The following is a 26,506-nucleotide window of genomic DNA, read 5'->3' as shown; positions in this document are numbered from 1 at the left end:
TACTTATTGCTTATTGCACTTCTGGTTAGATGCTAACTGCATTTCGTTGATTGTACCTTACATCTGCAGTGACAATAAAGTTGAATCTAATCTAATCTGTTTAGCAATTTAGTCATTGTTTGAGTCGACTGTCATAAGGGTAGATTAACACTGTATGCACTGTTTACAGTCTCTGTGAAACAAATTTAAATCTGTTCTTCAGTTCCTTGTAGCAGGTCCCACAAAATTCACTGCAAACTCACATTCAGCTCAGTTCTGACAGATAATCTCAAGCCAGGACCCTCCCAGCATTTATTCTAGCTGAAAACCTAGTTTCACTCATAGAAAACTTCAAATAGTAAAAGTTGCTAATGCCTTAGTTAAACATTTGTGTCTTTCACATTTTTTTATTTTTATTATTTTCAGTTTGTGGCATCCTCTCTGTTGGTCAGTGACTGTGAAGCGGTTTGCTACAGTACATTCACGATAGATTTACTTCAACACTGAAAACTCCCACATAAGGTACAGTCATCAGAGCATTGGCTATCTCTATGAAATATCCCCACCTCCTCACCTAGGCCCTTACATTTCTCCAGATCTGTGACCAAACACGGATCGGTGGTTGCTCTCAACAACACCTGCATGAAATGTGAGAAATAGGGCATTGACTGCTAGTTAAAGGTAAGCTAATGAGGCAAGTTGACAAAATGTTCAGCGGACAACATCTGCCTGATGATGATGATGTATTCATTGAAAAACTTGTCTTCTCTGGAGACCTTGCAAACAACTGGAAAACATCAGCAACACTTAGCTCTGTTTCCACATCAACTATTCCAGGATTTATTTAAAGCTTCACGAAGTCTACAGAGAGGTTAACACTCAAAAAAAAAAAAAAAAAAAAAAGATCTTAAGCACACATGCCTGCAGTTAATTGTAATCATAAAAAGTGTGTCTATTTAGGACAAATAAAATCCAACATGCAGAATTACTGAAGATTGACTTCCAGGTCTTCAACAAATTAAAAGTGTCAAGTATAGACTGTTTGTGGACATTCCTGTCCTGCGTGTAAAATATAGTATGTACGTTCTGAAGCACGTTAAACATGAAAGCATGACCAGTTACAATTATGGCCTGTGTACAAGTACTGTGCAAAAGATAAACAGAGAGTTATTTCCTTTAGTAAGACCACTCAAACAGACAGATGTGTGTTTTGAGGACATTGTTTCCACTCATTACCTACCGATGGCTGTATTACACAGGGATTCAGGAAAGTACTGTAAGCACTCGTGTCTGAATGCTGAGCATCTCAAGGGCACCATTGAACACTGACCTTTTCTTTCTGTCTGTAGGTGGAAACGAGTCTCATCGCACTGGCTGACGTCACACATAAATAAAAATGCTATGCTGTCAATTGTGTTGTACGTGTGAGTTTCTGTGGGAGTGTGTCTGGGTCTTAGGAAGAAAGAAACTGAATGAAGAATAGAAAGCTTGATGGAAAGCCCAAGAAACAGAGGACAATGAAGATGTGACTGTGTGACACATGCCTATGATACAATTAGGTAAAAACACAGATGGGAAAGGAATAAAACAGAAAGAGCAGACATTGCTAAAGCAGTGACTGTAGCTTCATCTACTGCTTTGATAAAATCATCATAGCAATAGTCACACCAAGACATGTTTCCCAGAGAATACATGGACTGCTAAATGTGTAGTTTGAATTTGCTTTCAGTCACTTTCTTATGCCATCTGTGTATATATGTATGTTTTTGATGTTAGCACAACATAACACGTGACTGAAAACCCCTCATGTGTTATGCTTTCCAGTGAATTATTTGTAATGATTCACTGAAGTCGTTATTAAAATGAATTGTTCATTTGCATGTTCTGCAGCATTGCCGTTCTGACGTGGTGTGGAATGATATTTATTTTTCGAGGCAGGTCATCATTTATTTATTTACCGTTTGTTATTTTGTTTGAACAGCTGCGATTTCAGAGGAACATCTAAATACTGAAAGATGTTTCTTTCCTTAGGCAAGTTTAGATGTAATCAGGAACGTGTGTTCAATGAAGATGCCTAAAATTAAATGTGCAAATCAGTTTCAAAAAGTCCAAGCAATGAAGAAATATCCAGAGATCAAAGACATAAAACATTCAAGCTGCTCATTCGAAATATCTAAAAAATCAGATGTTTTCGAAATGATCCACCCAGCAGAGACCTGTAAAGCACATAGAATTACATCAGAGAGAAGCTGAGGAGGAAGTGAGGAGAGAGAGAGAGAGGAAAAATTCTTCAAGTATGAGGAAATTTTACTGCTCTCCTCCCTCCTTCCCTCTCTCTTCTGCCCCCTCGCTCTTTCTTTCCCAGTCAATCAGGAGTTTTCAGAGCAGTGTTAGAGCAGCGACTGACAGACAGACAGACAGACAGACAGACAGGAGCGGAGTGAAGCAGCATCCAGCATCAGCAGCTCTGCAGGTAAGACTGACGAATCTCCCTCGGATCGCTTCATGATCGTTTGATATTAACCCTCTTAAATCACAAGCTTCAGAATCTTCAGCATCTTTTACTTTTCAATATGCTTTATTAGAAAGTTCCACATCTGTCCACTGCAAAAAAAAAATTATAATAATAAATAAATAAATATGTAGCATATATTCAGAGTTAGGCTACTTAGAGTATAACCCTTTCACCAAATAATGTGAATTTATTGTCTGATAAAAATAATAATAAAAATTATTTAAAAAAATTATAAAGTCCTTTCGACTGTTGCAGTAATCTTGTGAGCTGTGATGTGTCCTCTTCTGAAGACTTGACTAAAGAAGTTCTGCTTACAATCACAATAAAATCATCAGTTTTCATCCTGTCAAGGAAGAGTGCTCACATGATCTCTGACTATAATATATATATATATATATATACTAGTAGCACTATGACGAGTAGTCAACATCTGAAGTCTATCTATCTATCTATCTATCTATCTATCTGTCTGTCTATCTGTCTATCTCATATCAGAATGTGCGGCCTATTACACTAGTGTCTGTCTGTCTGTCTGTCTGTCCAGCCTGCCTATTATTATATTATGAATTCTAGAAAAAGTCTGACACAGACCAGATTCTGCATGTTTAGACAGGGCTCGTTTGTGAGAGGGTAAAATGATGATGATATTAGTTCATGAAGACAAATGATGATATGGGGAAGAAAAATGATTATATTTCTATATTTCTATCATATATATTACTCTTTAGCTTTAATTTATTTTTTATTTCAGTTTTATTTGTCAGTATTTTAACTCAAACCTCTTTTAGTTTATGTTTTTCGTTGTTGTTGTTTTATTGAATTGTGACTATGCAGCTCAAACACTATGACCTTTAGCAACACCAAGGTCATGGGTTTGACTCCCTGGCAATGTATGAACTTGAATAAAACGTATTCCTTAAATGCAATATTGCCTTGGATAAAAGTGTTTCAATTAGCAGAAACCAGTAGTTTTACTATTTTAAATAATAATCAACAACACTGTCACACAAAATAAGTAATGACAGATTTTTCAGATGTATGTTTATGAAAAACTCTAGATAAGAGCTGGTTTGGAAACAGTGTGTAGATTGGGAACAAGTGAACTAGCACTGCACTACAGCTTGAACCAGCACATTTATATATCTCTCCCAGAGGAACTTTTCATTGTTCAGAAATCCCTCTTGGTTAAATCAGATTAAAGATTATGTTATTTTAGCTATAGCATTTTCACCTATCCCAAATTTAAACCCTGTTGAACAGTTTGTTTGAGCATTCAGACATTTCCTAAAATCTCTGTATGTTAAACTGTGGTTAGAAGTAGAGTTTCTTGTTAGTACTGCATGACATGTGCACTTGAACAGACCATGCTCTTCTAATGACATCAGTTGATGTTATATTATTAAACCAACATGGCTCAAAGGATGAATAAGTAACTGTGGTTTCAGGAAACTGCCTAGTTATTTCATGCATCGAATTCTGGCATCTAAGCACTAGAACTATTGTTCTGCTGATTTATATGGGGAAGTAGCACTGAAACCAACCAATGAGATGAAATCAGGTCCATGGTATCTGAAGAGGGAGTTGTTTTGGTAATAGATATACAGTTACTGATATTTCCGTATAAGTACTTATCAGTCTCTGTACTTATTCATTTATTTTGATCGACCACATACTTCTAGAGAAAAGTACAGTGGTGCTTCCATGCTACGCTTATGTTACACACAGCTAGTGCTAGTACCATAATGCATGCCCAAAACGCCATAATATGAAATAATGTGCAAAAAAACATGTAATCAAAAACTTAGTTCTGTAAAGTACCTCTGTTCCCACTTGGCAGTGACAGTTCAGTGGTATTTTCAGATATTTAAATGAAATGATTAAATCTTAGCATTAAAGGATGTTTGCTTAGGTTGTGACATTTCCTTTCTCTGGTTTGATCTGGCAGACAGATATAGGAGCATCTGTGTCACAGCTTGTGAACACCACTGACTCTGTCATGTAGAGTCACCAGCAAATCAAAGCTGACCCTGTTTACTCTCATAACACTCCAGCTCTCATTAAACTGGCACTGAAACTACTGCCCTTCTCATCAGTTTTCACACCATCACTTCAAATCGTCCATTTCACCCCAAAACTTGAAAAATGTGGTGTGGTGAATGTCTAATATGAATTTTGCATAACACAACTGACTGAAACTCATATTTGTTTGAAACAGGAGGGGACCGAGGCTTAAAGAGAAGAGGACACTGCAATGTTTTACATCACTCCATGAGCCAAAAACTGAATTGAAATGTTTCAAGTGCTGAACTGAGTAGAATAAAATACGTTGCCATTTACAAAACAAAGCATCATCCATTAATTTGACTGTGTTCCTCTCTTGAAACATGGCGTTAGTGTTGCCTTTCCTGCTACTGCTTCTGCCAAGTCCTGCCCTCTCCAGTCAACATCTGCAGGCAGGAGCTCAGCGTGTCTCCAGAGACATCCAACCCCAGCCTTTTAAACTTGTTATTTCGGACACATGTGCACAAGATGGGGCCAAAGAGAGAGAGATAGACTGGAATCCTGATTCTCCTCTGGTCTTGACCCATCAGATCCGTCTGGTGCCAGGGTCAGGATCAGCTTGTGGTCAGTGTAAGCAGGACTTTGCAGCCTTGCATGAGCGTATTGAAAGACTGGAGAAGGAGGTGTCGGATCTGAGGGAGAAATGTGGAGGTCCAGAAGGATGCTGTAGCTCCCAGCAGAGCAAAGGTAAAGCCCTTCCTGATGGTGCCCATGTCCAGCCACACTCCAACCAGACCAGCCCTCACAAGCTTGTCAAAACTAGATCTGTAGATTTTAATATCCTAAAGGATCTGTGTACAGGATGTCTGGAATTACAATCCTGAAGGATTTCCTTCAGGAATATTCAGTTCTAATCCAATCGGATCCAACAGATAAACTAAAAGTGTTAGTTTTAGTTTCTGTTTCCGTTTCAGAATATGATTCCAAATGTACTGCATCTAGTAATAATTGAATTCTCAGAGGATTCATAGAGCATTATTATTTATCCCACTTAAATCCTTTAGCATTTATTCTGGATTTTCTAAATTCCATAAGCAGTGCAGTGCATTCAGTTCCTCTTCAGGAACTCTAGTGTCCGAGAACGCTTTTTGGGAACGCCCTTCAGCATGACCAGCTCTGAATAATATGTGTAATCAGTTTTATGAATAGGCGTGACATCATAGGCTTGTAACGTAGCGACCAGGAAGCTATAAAAGCAAGTGAGGTGGAACAAGCGTCAGCTTTCTGTCATTCAGCGAAGCTCTGTGTGTGTGTCAGTTACAAAGCAAATTACATGTCTGTTGGTCTTATTTACTGTTGTCTATCTTGAAAAGTTGCACAAGCATATCATGGCAAGGAAGGCTGACAGTAAGACGAAGCATTTGGGCAAAAGTGGATCGTGTTTCAAGCTGTGTGTTCCTCCCTGCTCTCGCTACATCACGAGCGGGGTATACACACAGTTTGTGCGCGTACTGCTTGGGAGCGGCATCTGCACTCGTGGGGATCGCAATTGGATCTGGTAGAGGGAATGCAGACGGGCAAGTCCCTATATTCGTCCTCACCTGCCAGATCCAGTGTTCGCTCTCTGGGATCAGAAGCACGCTCTGGCGCTACTTCCCCCCTAGCTGCCTCCGAGGAGGTGGATGAGGAGAGCGTTGATGAATCGCCCTGTCAGTCACCACAGTATAAGGAGTTGTTGGAGGTGATAACTCGCGCGGTAGCCAAGTTAAACATTGATTGGCCCGCGCAGAAAAAACAATCTCGGCCACCACCTCCACGCCGGAGCCTGCCTTTTTCCCCCATCTCCACACCGAGGTTTCGAGATCGTGGACGAAACCATTGTCGTCCCATTTATTTCTCCCCGCCTCTAATTATTATGGAAATGTGGCACATTTAGATGTTGGGCGGGAGCAGCCCCGGCCGTGTAGCAGTTCCTCATACAGAGAGGTGCAAAATGTGAGCATCGCCTCTCGCGCTCCCCCGCAATGGGAACGAGGTCGGTGGCGCTCTAAGCAGGAGGCTTCTAAGACAAGGCCCGATCTGAGGGTCGTGCTTCAGTCCAGGAAGCCCTCGACAAAACGGTCCTTACAACCAACATCAAAAAGCAGGGCCGCTGAGGGTGACCCCTAATGAGGATAAGTGGGGTGCACCGCATTATACGGTATCCGTCTCTCCTCAGAGCCCTCAACAGCAGCTAATTCAGTTGTTTCCTGCTGGTCCTCTGCTTCAGGGCACCGAGCTAGCAGCTCATAGTACATCAGAGACCAGCCTTGAGAGACTGGTTCCCTTAGTAGACTATTTAGCAGCATGGAAGCTACTGACAAATGTGTCTCATTGGGTCCTGCAGATTGTAGAAAAAGGTTATCGAATTCAATTCAGCGCTCTGCCGCCACCTTTCAACAGGGTGTTTCCCACACTAGTGGGCCCCAAGCAGGCTCTGATATTGGAACAGGAAGTAAATATCCTCTTGAGGAAGGAGGCCATCGAGGTGGTCCCTCCTCATGACAGAGAGTCTGGGTTCTACAGCCGATACTTTATAGTTCCAAAGAAGGATGGGGGGTTGCATCCGATTTTAGATCTGCGTCAGTTAAACCATTCAGTCGTGCGACTGAAGTTCAAGATGCTTAATATCAGGCAGGTCATGTCTCAAATCAGGTCCGAGGACTGGTTTGTCACAATAGATCTAAAATATGCTTATTTACATATCTCCATCCTTCCCAATCACAGGAAGTTCCTAAGGTTTGCTTTAAGGGGTGAAGCTTACCAGTATCAAGTTCTTCCTTTTGGCCTAGCACTCTCACCCCGAAGTGTGTGGATGCTGCGCTGGCTCCACTGCGACTCCAGGGCATTCGCATACTAAATTATATAGACGATTGGTTGATTTTGGCTCAATCAGAGCAGATGGTTGTTCGGCATCGAAATGTCATTCTCGCCCATATAAAAAAGTTGGGGTTAAGATTAAACGTCAAGAAAAGTGTGCTTTATCTATTACAGAGGAAACCTTATCTGGGTGTGGTGTGGGATTCAACCGCGATGTAGGCATGTCTGTCCCCTACTCGTATCGAGTCAATCCTCACGTCAGTCAAGAGAGTCAGAGAAAGCCACTCACTCACTGTCAAGCAGTTTCAGAAACTATTGGGGTTAATGGCAGCTTCGTCCAACGTTTTACGTCTTGGCCTGCTGTACATGAGACCCCTACAGTGGTGGCTCAAGACCAAGGGATTCTCCTCAAGGGGAAACCCCCTTCGCATGATCAAGGTCATGAGGCACTGCCTACGTGCCTTAGACATGTAGAGGAAGCCTTGGTCTCAGCGCCCGGTGCTGGGAGCTCATTGCTTGTGATATCAAGATGCTAGAGATGCTAGCAGTACTTCGAGCATTGAATCATTTTCTCCCAGACCTAAGAGGTCACCATGTGCTGGTGCATACTGACAACACAGCGGTGATCTCTTACTTCAACCACCAAGGAGGACTTTGTTCGTGACCCCTGAACAAGCTGGCACGCCAGATTCTTGTGTGGTCCCAGGGCAAACTCCTTTCGCTAAGAGCAGTACATATTCCTGGGCATATAAATGTGGGAGCAGACATCGAGCATCACGTTAGTTCAGTCAGGTCACGTGAGTCTCTCTTGCATAAGCTGACAGTCAGCTGTTTCTGACGTGTACCAATCCAGTCTTGACACCTATCTCCTGCGGTCTATTTAAATTCCCATTATTCAGTGTTTCTCCATCGCATTGCTGCTTGCAATTAACTCCCTTCTCCAACCCCAACTCCACCAACTGAACCTGTAATCTGATCTAATTTGTTCTTTCTTTACAGTGTCTTCATTCAGTCCCTTCAGAAAAACGTGATTATGCGATCGCCTGATTTAATGCATAATCAGCCAAAGGCCGCATATTTATGCGGGGTTGCATTTTTTCAAATACGCCGCTCTTTTGCCGCATAAATTGTCGATTTTAGAAAGCAAAATATGTGGGGCTAGCATAATTTCATAATCCCTGTATTTTCGTTGCAAAAAACTCACATATATATTAGCAGAAAGTTGAAAAATGTTGCGTTTCTTTCACACAAGAAAAGCGCCATTTCCCCCTATTGCCATGGGAACCTTATGAAGTGACGTAATTACGTGACGTGAACATCAACTGCAAACCCCGCGTTGAAACCAGGGTGAAACTTGAAGCGTGCAAATCATTCTTATTTGCCAACAAAAATAATCGCAAAAGAACGCGCGAAGCAGTTTCCCGATTTGTTACATGACAGTGTAGCCAAATTATATTGAGAGAACTTGCGAAAACTGCGGTTTGATGAAATAGAGGAAAAAAGGTGATTCCCCCAACACCCCCTTCTCACTAGGCTACTAACACTGTTGTAGTTTCAAGTTGATGCAACTTTACAGTTGTAAGATTGGACTTTTTTGTTACAGAACAGTACCAAAAACTTAGTAGTATGTAAAATAATTTACGTTGCAGTAAGAGATTGCAACTTAAATATTCTGTGATTTAGTATGCTTTCAGCTTGCTTATCATAGGAAGTAATAAGAAATTACTCTTAACATTAAGGTAGTAGCCTAGTGAGAAAAAAAAGAGTTGGGGAATCACCTTTTTTTCTTTTTCATCAAACCGCAGTTTTTGCAAGTTCACGCAATTTCATCGCATAAAATTGAAAAAATATCCCGCATATTCCATCGCATTTTTTAAGAAAATTAACTGCAGTGTGGAAAAAAGGATTTTTGCCCGCAACAATCACCAAAAAAATCTGCGTTTTTCTGGAGGGACTGTTCATTGGAAGCAGTCTCCATGACATTTTGTTTACAACTCATGTAATTGAGAATTGTAATTATGTAAGCTTATGGTTCTGTTCTGTACCCCAGGGGGGTTTGTCTTGCTGTTTTCCCCGCTCTGTCCAAGCATGGCTGCATGGACAGGCGTGTGGAGTGTTGCCCAGAACATAACCATACCGCCAACACTAACTGTATGCAATTATAATTGTCATTAAATATACTTGACGGAAGTGGTCCTTATTGAAATCCTGTCGAGGCAGGGGCCAAGGCCCGGGGAATGGAGGCTTCACCCCGAGGTGGTGAAGCAGATATGGACTATATTTGGTCAGGCTCAGGTGGATCTGTTTGCGACTCAGATGACATCGCACTGTCCCCTTTGGTTTTCTCCAGTTCATTCAGCTCCTCTGGGACTTTCAGGCCCTCTCAGTGGCCCCTTCCTATTTAGACTGTGCGCCCGGCATGGCCAAAGTGGTTCTCTACCCTCAAGCGGGGTATGTCCCGAAGGTTCCTTCAGTTACCCCACAGCCTATCTTACTGCAGGCTTTCAGTCCCCCTCCCTTCAGGGAGCCAGACCAGCAGAAGCTAAATTGTATGTGTCCAGTGCGAGCACTAGATGCATACATCCACAGAGCTGCCATGTGGAGAAAGGTGGACCAACTCCTAGTATGCTATGGTCCCCCTAAGAGGGGTCTTTCAGCCACAAAACAGACCCTCAGTCAGTGGATCGTGGATGCAATTACTCTTGCCTATGAGTCCTCTGATCTCCCCTCACCGTTGGGAGTCAAGTCTCACTCAACCCGCAATATGGCTGCTTCCAAGGCCTTCTTGTCAGGTGTGTCCACGCAGGACACCTGCAACGCAGCTGGATGGTCCACGCCCCTCACAGTTGTCAGATTTTGTGGTCTAGATCTGCGAGCCATTCCCAGCTCTTCTATTCTCTTGCCTTAGCTGTGCTTCTGTATACACACTAGGCAGGGACTTGCAAGTCTGGCGGCGTGGGCATTCTCAATCCCAAAAGGCGTTCTCGGACGCAGCTCGAGTTCCTGAAGGGGAACGTCCCAGGTTACGTATGTAACCATGGTTCCCCGAAGGGAACAAGACACTGCCTCTCAAGGCCATACTTCCGGCATCCCTGCCAGACTTCGCTTTATTCCTAGAAGCTGGCGCTTGTTCCACCTAATGTGCTTTTATAGCTTCCTGGTTGCTACATCACCTGCCTATGACATCACGCCCATTCATATGTAACCTGGGACATTTCTCATGCACTATCCTGTTTATATTCAGGATGTATCTTTGATACTACTACTATTACTACTAGTACTACTACTAATAATAGAACAGAATAGAAAAAAAAAAACATTTGCTGAATCTCATCTAACATTTCACACTGCAGTCCTGTTTTCAATAAATATATTAATCTTGTTTTCTAATAAAAATGTTTCAGTATCCTTTTAATAAATAATTAATAGTAATACAGTATACTGTATGAAGAATAAGCACATCCTGTGTGAACAGTCCCTAAGTGTGTAAGGCTGCAGCTGCTATAGTGAACACAGCTGTTTCAGATACAGTATGACCAATGCTTCTAATTCTGAATAAAATGAACAGAAAAATATGAACAGGCAAAAAGTGTACAACATACTGTCAAAGGATGAATGTAGATGTATAAGTAGTGCATATGACTCGACAACTATATTCCAGTTAAACAGCACTGACTCAGAAACAAATTGAAAGCTCAGAAACCTAGAAACAGCTGATATTTCAGAATAATGATTTATGAAGTGACACACTCATCCATAGAATGCACAGTTTTCCCCATCCAGTCATTACCCAGTGGATACAAACTCCCATCTTGTTTTTGTTTTACTTTATTTACTCTGACACACAGTTAATGCACTGGTGGCAGTGTAATGTCTTCTTATTTCTCCACAGGTGCGGTCTGTACCACCATTCGTCCCACTATCGATGAGTGTCCGGATGACTGCAGTGACCAGGGTCGCTGTGTAGATGGCAAATGTGTGTGTTTCACAGGATTCAGTGGGCCTGACTGCAGCGTGGCTGACTGCCCTGATGACTGCAGCAGCCGGGGCAGATGTGTGAACGGCCAGTGTGTGTGTGACCCAGGCTTTACCGGCCCAGACTGCTCCTCCAGCACATGTCCTGATAACTGCAACGACAGGGGCCGCTGCGTGAACGGCAGATGTGTGTGTGACAGAGGCTTCACCGGGTCTGACTGCAGGACACAGAGCTGCCCAGACAACTGTAACAACCGAGGCCGCTGTGTGAACGGACAGTGTGTGTGTGACTCAGGATTCACTGGTCAGGACTGCTCTGAGATATCCTGCCCGGGAAACTGTAATGGCAGAGGCCGCTGTGTGAACGGACAGTGTGTGTGTGACTCAGGATTCACTGGTCAGGACTGCTCTGAGATATCCTGCCCGGGAAACTGTAATGGCAGGGGCCGCTGTGTGAACGGACAGTGTGTGTGCGATCCTGGCTTCTCTGGGCCAGACTGCTCTGAAGAAACATGTCCAGAGGACTGTAATGATCGTGGACAGTGTGTAAACGGGAAGTGTGTGTGTAAGAGCGGCTTTACGGGTCCCAACTGCTCGTCCAGATCTTGTCCTGAAGACTGCAGTGACCACGGCAGATGTGTTGACGGCCGGTGCGTGTGTGATGGCGGGTTTACAGGACCAGACTGTTCGTCCAAGGCTTGTCCCAATGACTGCAATAACAAAGGCAGATGTGTTGATGGAAAATGTGTCTGTGATGTGGGCTTCTACGGTCAGGACTGCTCCATCAAAACCTGCCCCAACAAATGCAGTAACAAGGGCCGCTGCGTGAGGGGCCGCTGTGTGTGTCGCCGGGGTTTCTCGGGGCCTGACTGCAGCAAATGTCAGTCTGGGTTCACAGGGGAAAACTGTGACACTGGTGAGTGATGTAGTTGATATATTACTGTATTCAATCACAAGTCATCCTGCAGCCCCTTTGAAAGTTTGCCGAGGCCCGCATTTGAGAACCATTGCACAATACAACATGAAAGAGTCACATACTGTGATGTTGGCGGACAGAAAATGTATTATTATTTTTAATAAATCAACAAATCAATTTGATATGATGCTTCATATCGCAAATTATATTTTCTATCATATTTTTTTATTTATTAATTTTATTGTATGTGTTAATGATTTATTATCATAAGCATATGCAGACTGGTTTGCATTGCATATAGTTTTACAGTTTACTGCTAATTTTTTCAATTTGGTGCTGCTTACTGAGTTATGCTTTAATATTTTACCATTTTGGGTGTCTGTTGTTTTGAATTTTGGTGTAAAATGATCAATACTGGCATATCATTGCAGTTATTTGGTATGAGGCAATATGCCTTGAAGGTACTTGAAGGTGGCTGAACTTGCTGTCCGCCATTTTGACATTTTTTGAAAACATACTTTTCCGAGCTTATCTCAGCTGTTGATACGATTTTCACCAAATTCCATTCGAATCATCTTCAGACCATCCTTGCAAAAAGTTATTGATTTCATGCTGATGACATGATGCAAAACTGCGTCTGAGGCTGTATCTCTGGAATGGTGTGGTATATTAACACAACTGCCCACACCACATCAGCTTGATAACAGCGCCACACATTGGTCAAAAATGATTGTTAAATCACATTACAATTGGCTGATTTTGCTTGGCACAGATAATAGCTGCTTGCAGGTACTGTATATTTATTATTATTTTGTGTATTATTACACATCTTCCTTTATATGCAACACATCTATAATAACATCTCCAAATATGTTTTAGTCATTCATGACCCTTTAAGAGTTTCAAGCCATATTTTGGAACCTATTCATGGAAAGTGACAGATCCATATCAGATTTTTACCGATTTTCTGACTATGTCCCATTTTTCCACTGGGTAGGATCAGATAGTGTAACAGTTCTACAGATTTAGACACTTTAAATCGCTTCTTTATATTCCATTTGGAGGTGTTTAAATAGTCTAAACATATGGTAACACTCCACTCCATTATATTTTGTATTGCCCTAAGTGTTCACTGTGTCCTGGTGAGTGAATACAGCAGAGGGTCAGCAGTACTCAGACATACAGCACAGCAGTTATTGTTCAAGTAGAAACAGCTGGGATTGAACAGGCTAGTGCACATGAATCTGTTTCATCTTGTGTCCAGCACTGGCGGGCGTCTCGGGTCTCAGTACCAGGGACATCACGGAGTCATCTGTAACTCTGTCCTGGACTCCACCTGCCGTGGAGTACGACACCTACCACATCTCCTTCTCCAGCAGGGCAAGTACAGTCATCCACATGCATTACCACACATATGGGACAACATTACACAGACTAATGCTTTATGATACATCGCATGATAAGCATTACAAGAACTCATTTCATTGTCGGCTCTTCAAAAGGACAGATGGGTGAATAATAGCAGTGGATGTTCAACTCAGGAAAACATGAGGTCACTTCCATGCCGCCCTGCCAGGACAATGATTATTTTACAATAATTATAGTTTGTATAAAGAAAAAGAATCAGAGTTAAGATAATCATTAATGCATTATTGGATTACTGGATCGATCATTTTAAGAACTTATACATCTTATTAACATCTGTTGAACAGCCTTTAGTTTATGCTGATTTAAAAATACATAAATCATTTTAACTGTAAATGAGAATCACCCACTTTTTCCACTCTTCTGATATCAGATACAGGAGAGCATTTGAGAGCTCCCACAGCAGCCCAAACTTAAATCTGGCTCAGTGTTTTCCAGAGGAAAAACAAGTGAATTTTTACACAGGCATAAAATGAGCCCAATCTGGCAGTGGAAAAACATGCTATTTGCTTTGGACGGAAGCCTTGTTTTGATTTACATCCCTCTGAATGTTTAGTGCCCATCTCTACCTCAGAAACCATATCAATCGCCATCACTACAACTGATTACATGAAGTGAAGTGTTGTTAGGGAGCCACAGAAGACACATTCACTGTGACTGTGGAGTCAGGGCTTCTGGCTATTACTGGAAGTTTAATTTCTGGACCAGGAAGAGGAAAGGTTTTGTAGAAGAGCTAAGGGGCTAGACTGAGATTAGACTAATTATTATAGCGTTCATGCTGCAGCACAGGTTTGATTCATGAGTGCAGGCAGTGAGTTCCAACCATTAAGAGAATTGAAAGACTGGTTATTACAGATTTGAATTTTTAAACTTAAAATGTACTTTCAGTTTAGTTTCTTATTTCAAAGACGTTTGTATTTGGATAGCTTGTAAACTTGCTGCGTGATTCACCCGTGTCTTGTGATGTTCAGTGCTCAGGTATGAGTCCTGTGAGTCATGATAAAACAGCTCAAAGACTTGTAGAAGCAAGAGAAAATGGCATGGTTGCTTCAGCACATACAGTATGCTTTTACAGCACATTTGCTTTTGTTTACATTATCTCGTTTACACTAAGCTCGTCATGAATTGAATTCACTTTGAAAATGCTGTAAAATATGCAAGAAGTAAGGTAGAAATATTGCAACAGGCTAATCCGTAAATGTTGCCACAGGCACATTTATTGACCATTTTAGTGACCACTCGTACACTGCCGACAGAGCAGACTTGACCACTTTCTTTCACCTCACAACTTTATAGACTTTCTTTCACCAAGATTCTTTTATTAATGTTTTACTAAAAAAGAAAGTTCAACCCCGCCCTTGAAAACATGCATGCCTAAATTGAACATACATACAAAATTGTGCTGTAAAAATCCCTTCATATTAAACTAGTACCAGCTCTGAATTGCAGCAGTCTCTTTGATATGGAAACCCCTACTTGCTTGTAATGGAATTAGCATACAGGTTTTCCTAACTGAGGGGCTTGTTGCCACCAGCTGCTGGACTACAGGGATGTTTCAGCTCAGTTTGATGGCCTGTTTCTGTAAGCAGTTTTTCATTAAGAAACATATGATATCAATCTGCTGTTGGGTGGATGATGTAAGCTCTATCAATGAGGGACTGCAGAAGGCTCATCAGATGCTTCAGGAATTAAATGTGATGATGCTGTAATCTCAAAAATATCCCAACATGCTGAAACTCTTATTTTCTCATGCAACAGTATTTGAAGCACTTCAGTCTAATCCGCAGCTCTCGGACAGCTTCCTACAAGGATTAAAAGCCCAAAAAAAAGAAGTCTAATAATCATGTAAAGTCAAGTCATCTTATTCCTGTACCAGTTCAAAGTTCAGTTTAATCAAACATTCAGCAAATTCTGCCTTTATTGGGACAGACTAATGTGGATAATGGAGAGATAGAGAGAGAGAGAGAGAGAGAGAGAGAGAGAGAGAGAGATGAGTGACAGGACTGGGAAAGGATGATGAGTGGCACTATAACATAAAAGTAACTGAGCTACAAAAAGGGTTATGATGACATCACTGAATCATCAATTAACTGACTTTAGCAGGAAAAATGACTCTATTCAAGAGTTCGCCTGCCCATTCAGTCCTGCCAGATAATGGTAAAATGAACTTGGCTTGCTGTCCATGAAGGAGGCTCGAAAGCCAAGGCTCGGCTTGAGTTCAGAGTAAGAAACCACCCTATGATGGTTAATAAGGGAAGAGAAGGGGTGGTGTAAGGATGAAGAACAGTCGCTTTGAACTGAATAATGACTGCTGCTTATATACAGTCCAAACAATGATTGGCAGGACTGGTTGATTAGGCTCCTCGCGAACCTGCGTTGTGAACTTCATTCGATCCCCCCCCCCCCCCCCCAAAAAAGAAAAGACTTATTTAACAAATTAAGGAGAAAAAAATGCTTCTGCGAGGGCAATGGGGAAAAAACTCTGCTATGGTGAAGAGGAAAGTTTAACAAAAGAAAGAAATAGTTCCTGATGAGTAAAGTCTAATGGGGATTGGTCGATACTGCGGTAGTGATGAAGGAATGTTGTGGGGTTTAAAGGACGACTGCTGTGGAGATGAGCTGTTTTACACAACACAGCTGAATGATCAGGCAAGAAGAGTTGTGACATAGAGATGGGAGAATTAGACAAAATTAGAGATAGACTGAGAAATATGTAATCTATCCTAGAGAAAGTCTTATGCCTTTTAGAAAAAAAGTAGAGTCCTTAGAGGTGGTTTTCTGAATTCTCCAAAGATCAATTATATTGAGTTCAGTGATACATTTATTAAGGGGGGGGGGGGTGAAATGCTATTTCATTCATACTGAGTTTGGACAAAGTTTCACAAATTAAGTTGTACGTTTGAAGGAGTATTTCTGTTCCAAAAATACTCCTTCCGGTTTGTCACAAGTTTGGGAAAGTTTTTTTCGAGTATGGCTCTGTGTGACGTTAGATGGAGCGGAATTTCCTTATATGGGTCCTGAGGCACTTCTGCCGGAAGAGCGCGCTCCCGTATAGCAGAGCACTGAGAGCACAACAGACTTCACTGATCAGAGCGAGAGCGTTGCGAGAAGTCACAAAAGAAGTGTGTTTTTGGTTGCCAGGGCAAGAAAACGCTGCACAGATTACCAAAAGAGAAACAGCATTAAGGGACCAGTGGATGGAGTTTATTTTTACAGAGCATCAACGGAGTTGTGCAAGTGTTTGTGTTTGTTCCCTGCATTTCGAAGATGCTTGTTTTACAAACAAGGCCCAGTTTGACGACGGATTTGCACATCGTTTATTTCTTAATGATAATGCAGTCCCAATGAAAAAGGGTCAGGATCGTGTGTTGGAACCACAGGGGGTGAGTAAAACTGCTTCAAATATCTCTGTGTTGTTAACTTAGCTATCGGCGCGTAAGCACATCAAGTAAACAACATGCGATGTTGTCATCAAACTGCACTTTCCACATGTACAGCTTAAAAAAAAAAAAAAGACGACAAAGTGGAACTTAGTCATTTTCCAAAACCGCTGCTCTTGTTAAATTTCAGCCTCTGGATCTGATTCTGGATCATAAATATACGCTGAATCTGACTGTTAGCCATGGTTTGTTTTGGATGATGGTTTTTTCCTCACGGTAATGTCACAGACGCTCTCAACGCAAAAGCTTACTTGCGCTCGTGATTCTTTAGCTCCGCCCACACGTCACGCCTCCAGACACTCATGTTTTTCCTAAATCATCACCCACCACTAATGGTCTGCTCAAGCAATGTATTGGAAATATTTGTAAAAAATGAACTGTCTGCCTCGTTCAGGCCATAAATAGAAACTAATGCTATCCTATCATTATTTATTTTGCAATGGATATTAACAAATCTACCTTCAACATCACTTCTGGTATGTTCAACTTTTAGCTATAACTTCCTGTTAACTAAAATAAGCAGGAGAAGCATGCCAATTTATAATATTTGTTCTGGAAACAAGCCACGTCAGATTGTTTTAGATGCATCTCTTGTATCAGTGCACAGGAAATTGATTTATGGTGTAAATATTCTAATATATGGGTACACTTAATAGCAGAATTTAGGCCATTTATATTCAATGATAAAATATTTAGAACATGCATTGTATATTTGTAATCCCAAAATTGTATCCAGTAAAATGAAGAAAAGCAAAAAAAAATTGAATATAAGGTATTGATGTCTGTTGTAGAAAATAAAAGTAACCCAGAAAAAGGAAAAACAAACAGCTTTGAACAAAAAACAAAACACATTCAGCACATTCAGAGAATATAAGTCTGACTTAAGAACAGAAAATGTTTTGATACATGACCAGTACACTCCAATGCAAAAAAAATACCCCCAAAAAGCTCACAGTGTCAAGTATTAGTAATCAGACCTTTCTGTCCGTTAGCCCCAAGAAAAGATTTGAAAGCTTAGTACAAGATCACAGCAGAACATTAGTGTCTATGTCCACCTTGTCATTCTCCTCTCCTGGGCAGTTAAGATCACCACCACCACCACGTTTGTTAAGTTCTCCTTGCTGGGCAGAGGAGAGGGATACCTTCACCTTCCCGTTGCTCTGCAGAGCTGCAGCATATGTCTTCTTCTGTGGCAGTTGATAGGAGAGTCGAACATCATCTGCTCACTGTTGTGCCGTTATTTAATTGCCGCCGGGTACATGAGAAAAGGCTGCAGATGCAGAGCTGTCATCTTCTTCAGGACTGGGCTGAAGCTCTATCTTGACCATTGTGATTCGACTAAAATCAGGAAAAAATAGTAGCGTGACATTGTTCTGCATGAATTTCACTGGGTATGCCTACCGTGCATCTTCCAGGATCACTGACCTGTCTTGTCATCTTAGTGTATGAAAGATGAGAGTACACGGCCGATCGGACTTAATGTTACTTTTTGTTCCATCATAAATGCGATGAGCATGGTAAATCTCGATGTCGCGGCCTTTCAGTGCAGGAATCCACTTGGAAATATTAGCTCTGAGAAAGCCGGCTGCGTCTGAGCTCTCCTCTCCCTCTAGTAATCCCACCAGTCGCTCGTTGTTTCTCCTGCTTCTGTCCTCAGTATGGTCATTTTATCGGTAAGTTATAGCTGTTTTCTCAAAGTCACGACTGTCATTTCCTCACGTGCAGCTGCCTCAATGGAATCTACCTGGTCACTTGTCTGTTTCGTCGCTCTAGCTAACTTTTTTAAGCTCTGCTCTTAGGTCTTTAACAGAATTGTTGGTTGCTTATATGTCTTTATGTAGGTCACGCAATATCGGGATCGCATCTCTTACTGTTGAGACCACAACCAAATTCAAAGTACTCTGTTGTTCTTTAAGTACAAGCTTGATACAGTTAGAAATGGCACCGTCGAGGTCCTTGGGAGATCTTTTTTCTTTATTGGTGATCTCTCTTTTTTTCCGATTGTCATTGACTGTTAAAGTACTCATGATGGGTCACACTGAGAGTGGCTTGAAATTCAGTTTCAGGATTATAGAATATTAAATTAAACTCAATTTTACGATACAAATCGTTGCAAAATTTAATTTCTGTAATATGTATTAGTAGCTTATCAGTGGTGACTCAACTTTTTTTGTACATATGGATGAAATGTACGGAAAAATAAATTAAAGATGTAATCAAACAGATGTCAAACACTATTAACAGCAATTATAATGTGATTGCATAGTAAGTATCAATATTTGTTAGTTCTGTTTGTTGATTCAGGGTTAGCATCATCTGAGGTCCTCTGAGGGGTCAGCATCATCTCTTCTCAGGTGTTCTGGATCCAGACTCGAGTTTATGTACCACCAACCAACCACACCCCAGACAATGTAAATTAATAGGCCAGAAACTGAACACAGGAAGATAACACAGATTGGTGTTAACAAAAGGAACAAAAACATTACAAAACAAAAGTCCTTAAGCACAAAACAGGAGACCACAAGACAGGATTGAAATACATACATCACTATTGCTGTGGCTATATTGTCAATATAGCATACCTCTCATACCTCGTTGATTTCATGAAATGGAGGTTACTTCATATTAAAAATAAATAATAAAATAACAAATGTCTATGAAACATTATTTCAACGATTTCCTTAAACAATATTTAAGGAAATGAATGAATTACATTGTTCTTCTAATCTCTAATTAATGCTAATTAATGTAAATTAACTATATTCACTTAATAGCATAGCTTTTAATGACTTTTTATGCAAGAAAGGTAAGGTCAGACACCAGAAACATTCCAGGGTTACATATTTTTATTTAAATACCTGTTTTAACAATAGTGATTGTGTCAAAGCAACTTTCCAGTATCAAATAGGAAAACTGTGTGTCAATGAAAAAAGGCCAATAGAAAACATTAGATTTTAAGTTAAAGGGAGTTCATCATTGAATTCAGTGATGTCATTGTCCTGCTTAGTTTAGTTTAAATAGTATCTGTGCAATCTAGTCAACGATATCACGGTAAATGAAGTGACCCCAACTAAGCAAGCCAGAGGCGACAGCAGCAAGGAACCGAACCTCCATCGGTGACAGACTGGAGAAAAAACCTTGGGAGAAACCAGGCTCAGTTGGGGGACCAGTTCTCTTCGGACCAGATGAAAACAGCAGGTTGATCCCTGTTGCAGCAAAATTAGATTGTTCAGAGGGCTCATCTGGTTCCATGGTCTTATCCCGATAACCATCAAGGAGACAAGGTCTCGACTGAGGATCCGTCTCTGGAGTGCATCTAGTTGTCCTGTTCTCCACTGAAATTCAGGGCTGTAGAGGATGCATCCAGGTGCTGATCCACCATCTGGTCTGGATACGTACTGGATCCGGGTGACTGCAGTGACCCTCTGATCTGGACACAGACTGGATCTGGTGGCTAGGGTGACCTCGGAATAAGAGAGAAACAGATTAATATTAGCGTAGATGCCATTCTTCTAATGATGTAGCAAGTACATATGGTGTTATGGGAAGTGTTCCCGGTTCCGGTTTACCTAATTAATGCAGCCTAAAAATCCTTTAACGGATTTGGATATTAAAAGCATATTAGTATGTTATGTGTATGCCAGGTTAAAGAGATGGGTCTTTAATCTAGATTTAAACTGCAAGAGTGTGTCTGCCTCCCGAACAATGTTAGGTAGGTTATTCCAGAGTTTAGGCGCCAAATAGTAAAAGGATCTGCCGCCCGCAGTTGATTTTGATATTTAAAATGCATTGCGTCATAGCAACTGAACAACATTCATTAGGAAAACAGTGTGTCAATAATGCAAAATGACAGTTAAAGGCAGTTCATCATTTAATTCAGTAATGTCATCTCAGTTCAGTTTAAATAGTATCTGTGAAATCATTTGCAATCATGTCAACGATATCACTGTGACTGCAGTAACCCTCTGATCTGGATACAGACTGGATCTGGTGGCTACGGTGACCTCGTACTTATATGACCGCCATCAGTTCGTAGCAGTGAATGAAGATGTATCATATCGATCACAAGTGCAGTATGGTACCTCAAGGCTAAGGACTAAGGCCACTTCTCTTCACGCTTTATATGTTACCCTTGGGAGATATCATCAGGAAACATGGTGTTAGCTTTCACTGTTATGCTGATGGTATTCAGCTCTATATTTCTTCGCGGCCCGGTGAAACACACCAATTTGAAAAACTAATGGAATGCATAGTCGATATAAAAAAACTGGATGATGAGTCATTTCTTACTGCTAAATTCTGAAAAAACAGAAGTGTAAATTATAGGACCTAAAAACTCTGCTTGTAATAACCTAGAACACTGTCTAAGACTTGATGGTTGCTCTGTCAATTCTTCGTCATCAGTTAGGAACCTAGGTGTGCTATTTGATCGCAATCTTTCCTTAGAAAGCCACGTTTCTAGTATTTGTAAAACTGCATTTTTCCATCTCAAAAATATATCTAAACTACGGCCTATGCTCTCAATGTCAAATGCAGAAATGTTAATCCATGCATTTATGACCTCAAGTTTAGACTATTGTAATGCTTTATTGGGTGGTTGTTCTGCACGCTTAGTAAACAAACTACAGCTAGTCCAAAATGCAGCAGCAAGAGTTCTTACTAGAACCAGGAAGTATGACCATATTAGCCCGGTCCTGTCCACACTGCACTGGCTCCCTATCAAACATCGTATAGATTTTAAAATATTGCTTATTACTTATAAAGCCCTGAATGGTTTAGCACCTCAGTATTTGAATGAGCTCCTTTTACATTATACTCCTCTACGTCCGCTACGTTCTCAAAACTCAGGCAATTTGATAATACCTAGAATATCAAAATCAACTGCGGGCGGCAGATCCTTTTCCTAATTGGCGCCTAAACTCTGGAATAACCTACCTAACATTGTTCGGGAGGCAGACACACTCTTGCAGTTTAAATCTAGATTAAAGACCCATCTCTTTAACCTGGCTTACACATAACATACTAATATGATTTTAATATCCAAATCCATTAAAGTATTTTTAGGCTGCATTAATTAGGTAAACCGGAACCGGGAACACTTCACATAACACCGTACTTTCTACATCATTAGAAGAATGGCATCTACGCTAATATTTGTCTGTTTCTCTCTTGTTCCGAGGTCATCGTAGCCACCAGATCCAGTCTATATCCAGATCAGAGAGTCACTGCAGTCACCCGGATCCAGTACGTATCCAGACCAGATGGTGGATCAGCACCTAGAAAGGACCTCTACTGCCCTGAAAGACAGCGGAGACCAGGACAACTAGAGCCCAGATACAGATCCCCTGTAAAGACCTTGTCTCAGAGGAGCACCAGGACAAGACCACAGGAAACAGATGATTCTTCTGCACAATCTGACTTTGCTGCAGCCTGGAATTAAACTACTGGTTTCGTCTGGTCAGAGGAGAACTGACCCCAACTGAGCCTGGTTTCTCCCAAGGTTTTTTTCTCCATTCTGTCACCGATGGAGTTTCGGTTCCTTGCTGCTGTCGCCTCTGGCTTGCTTAGTTGGGGTCACTTCATCTACAGCGATATCATTGACTTGATTGCAAATAAATGCACAGACACTATTTAACTGAACAGAGATGACATCACTGAATTCAATGATGAACTGCCTTTAACTGCCTTTAACTATCATTCTGCATTATTGACACACTGTTTTCCTAATGAATGTTGTTCAGAAGCTTTGACGCAATGTATTTTGTTTAAAGCGCTATATAAATAAAGGTGACTTTGACTTTGACTTTGATAGTACGCAAGCATTCATGTTCCCTATTAAGGTGGGGATCCCATCACAGAAATGTGGGGGTCCTCGAGTGAACTGAAGTAGATAACGTCATTTTATAATCCCCATAACCCCTTTTTGCATGCTAGGGATTGCATGCCAGGCCTTGGCCTTTGTGGCAATAGGCTGAATTGGTCCAGGTGGCTTGCAATTTTTGGAAAAAAAAATTTGCTCTCTTTTTGAGTTTTTTTTTTGTGTTTTATTTTGTCTGCCATTACAGCAGTTATACTTGGTTCTAGAATGGGCCCTTTGCTTCGGGAAATGATGGCATTTTGCAGAGCATTAGCACTACAGTCTGAGCAGCAGGAGACATGGTCTTGGCTGGCTGTTGAGTCGATGTTGGCAGCAGGTGTATAAGTGGAAAGCTTTGGCAGGAAGTGTCACATGGCTTGGGACGACTTCTGTGCAGCTGTGTTTGAAAAGGCAAGCGGGGGAGACCGAGGAGTCAAGGAAGATGCTCTTATCTGCTTCTTTGATCTCAGTCAAATTCAGCCACAAGTGGTGCTCCAGCAAAACCAGACTGGCCATCGACCTCCCAATGGCATGTGCAGATTTCTTTGTGGCACACAGTTCCAAATCAGTGGTGCTGCACAGCTCTCTGAATGCTGTGGAGTGTTTGGGCCCAGGCTCATCCATGGTGAGAAAAGAGCTTCACCTGGTACACTTGGAGCACTGCCATAGAGTATAACACAGACACAGCCTGGCCCACCGAGGTGTAAGCTCAACCAGCGAGGGCTGAGATCATTCGGCAGGGCCTAGAAGTATGAGCAGCTTTTGTCTTCCATCCAATGGCAGTGTGTGTATGGGGGGGCTGATGTATGCAGGGGAAGTCGTTGAAGGGGAAGTCATGGCCTAATGGTTAGAGAGTCGGACTCCCAATCGAAAGGTTGTGAGTTCGAGTCTTGGGCCGGCAGGAATTGTGGATGGGGGTAGTGCAAGTACAGTTCTCTCTCCACCTTCAATACCACGACTTAGGTGCCCTTGAGCAAGGCATCGAACCCCCAACTGCTCCCCGGGCGCCGCAACATAAATGATGAACACTGCTCCGGGTGTGTGTTCACAGTGTGTGTGTGTGTTCACTGCTCTGTGTGTGTGCATTTTGGATGGGTTAAATGCAGAGCACAAATTCTGAGTATGGGTCACCATACTTGGCTGAATTTCACGTCACTCACTCACTTACTGCTTTGTCCAGAGGAGGCAGCTTATCGTAGCCCTTCTGCACAGTGCCGTTGACCATAGTGAAGACGGGAGAGTCAGTGGAACGTAAATCAGCTGAGTAGGGGGCACTTCCATGACTTTGTCAGCTCATCATGCACCTCTAGGAAGAAGGGTGCAGCTCGCTGGGGAGGGGTTTGGTGGTGTCTCGAGAGAAACCACTCATCCAGGGGGCTGCGAGAGGGCTCTTCAGGTGAAGACCACTCCAATCTATGCTCCTCGAAAGCTTTTGATAGGACACGGATGAGCTCTTTGTCCATACCAACCCTGGCATTGGTTGGCTCCCAAGGCGGTAAGGAGGCTGGGTCAGCAACAGAGCCCAACCAATCCTCAGCATCTGAGGCCACTAGGAAAATGCTGTCATCAAGCGGCTCATCATCCGATCCCATGAACTAGACCAAGTCGCTCGTGTTGGCAGAGCAGGAAAGCGCCAACACAGGCACCTTGCAGGCAGCTCGTGAGCGAAGTGCTGATTGAGGATTCTTTTAAAGCAACAGGAGAAGCTGCTTGAAAGTGTTGATCTGATCCTGTGCTGTTAAGCGAATTGGTGTGATGATCACAGCTGCTTAAGGGCAGTGAGAAGAGAGCATAAGATAAGGCAACAAGCTGATCTTCCTGCTGTAGAGTGGCTGCTGAAATAGATTGCAGGTTAATGTGGCTTCGAGTCTCGTGGAATCAGTGAAGAGCAGTGTTGTCACTGCTGAAGGAGAATGAATCAGTGATCCTATGCTGAGTGCCTGCTAATATAGCCAGATGCCCCACCCAATTTGGTCATCATAGGCTCCCGCAGCTACGCTGTGCCGTCATTGGTTAATTTATGTTCATATTTTTTTTTACCAATGGCAGTGTAGATGAACTGTTATGATTGAAAAAGGCGGTGTTTGGTAATTGGAGAAAATTTGTTTTCCCCACCATGTCTTTGCGATGCATTATAAGTAAAGTATTGAAAGGGAACATTTTTATTTATTTATTTTTTTTGCTGGAGTTTGGTCACTGGTCTCATGTTCAAATGTAACAACATACCAGACAGAAAGCAAAAGGAAATGCTATAAAGAACAGTCATTTCAGCAGTGTACAGATATTTGAAAGTGATATTAATGGGTGTTACACTGAAAATATACAGAGAAGCCACTGAGACAATAAAAAGGGCACATTTTTTCACACAAAACACAAATGAGTGGGTGTAGAACGATAGAGAGAACAAGAAGGAAAGTAGGCAGAAACAACATACAAGAGAGTAACAGATTAAATAAAGGATAAAAGAGGACAAATATGACAATGGGCAGAGAAAGTTCAGAGAGATTATTGGAGACAGGGCTGAGGAAATATAGTGAAAGACAGAAATCCATCAGCAGCTAAAGAGAAGGGGAGCAGTAGAGGAAAGAGAGACAGATATGGGATGCCTGTTGCTATGAAAGGCATAAACATGGTCAAAAACACATGGCAGCCAGAGAGATGACCTCACAGAACAGCTGCTGAGACACACTGGAGACGGCAGGAGGATAACAACAATTAAACAAGATATACAATCGGTCCTCTTCATTGATAAAGAACTAAAACAGGCAGAAAGACACCATTAAAGTGCACAGTTGTGATGATTCCTTTAGATAAACTGTAAAAAGACTGGCTCTCAGCTGGGCCCAATTCAATTTATTATGGGAAACAAAAATTCTAGAAGACTCGAGAACACCACCCAACTGGCATAGTGAATTTAGGGCTAATAAAGTGCTGGAGAGTGGCTTTTCCAATATATGAGACAAATCGCCCTCTAGTTTTCACTCTGTTATGTGTAAAATACTGGTTGTCAAATAATGAATGTCTTACTGAAACAGAAGTCAGGAATTACCACCAGGAAATTCATAACTGTCTTTAAGTCATGATGTTCAGACATTGTGTCAATTACAGGTTTAAGTGGAAGAATATGTCATTGTTTGTAAGAAGGTGTGATTGTGTACAGTATGCTAGCTGTACAATTTAGTTCAGAGATATTTTGGATAGTGTTGATAAAGAACAGCAGTAAAGCCAGAAACACTGTTCATTTAGCTGATTTTAGAGACTTGCGCAACCTAACAACCACCTAGCTATTCCCTAGCAACCATTCACAACACCATAACAGCTATAAAGCAATGTCTGGCAACCACTCATAACAGCCTAACAGCAAATCAGTTTTGAACTGGTAAGATCCAAAAACATTTATTTCAGAAAATGGATTTGCAGTCAGTCTAGTCATGTTCATGTGACAGTATATGGAAGGGTTGATATTGGTGATATTGAGATTTTATTGACAGATCATCAAAGTGTAAATAATGTTTAGATTATATAAACTTTAACTACAA

The 26,506-nt window shown here is 41.6% G+C and overlaps 1 protein-coding gene across 1 annotated transcript in view; it reads left to right on the top strand.

The window, feature by feature from the left end:
• The first annotated feature begins 2,363 nt into the window (after nt 1-2,363).
• Nucleotides 2,364-26,506, top strand: part of LOC113068412 (tenascin-like) — a 68,033-nt gene continuing 43,890 nt past the window's right edge. Inside the window, exons 1-4 of the mRNA XM_026241191.1 lie at nt 2,364-2,452; nt 4,710-5,242; nt 11,247-12,245; nt 13,510-13,625. Coding sequence (XP_026096976.1) covers nt 4,879-5,242; nt 11,247-12,245; nt 13,510-13,625 — 1,479 coding nt within the window. The 5' untranslated portion in view covers nt 2,364-2,452; nt 4,710-4,878. The remainder of the gene's footprint in view (nt 2,453-4,709; nt 5,243-11,246; nt 12,246-13,509; nt 13,626-26,506) is intronic.

This window comes from Carassius auratus, linkage group LG44F (genome assembly GCF_003368295.1).
Source record: "Carassius auratus strain Wakin linkage group LG44F, ASM336829v1, whole genome shotgun sequence".
Taxonomy (NCBI): Eukaryota; Metazoa; Chordata; class Actinopteri; order Cypriniformes; family Cyprinidae; genus Carassius; species Carassius auratus.
This window is presented reverse-complemented; position numbering and strand designations above follow the sequence as displayed.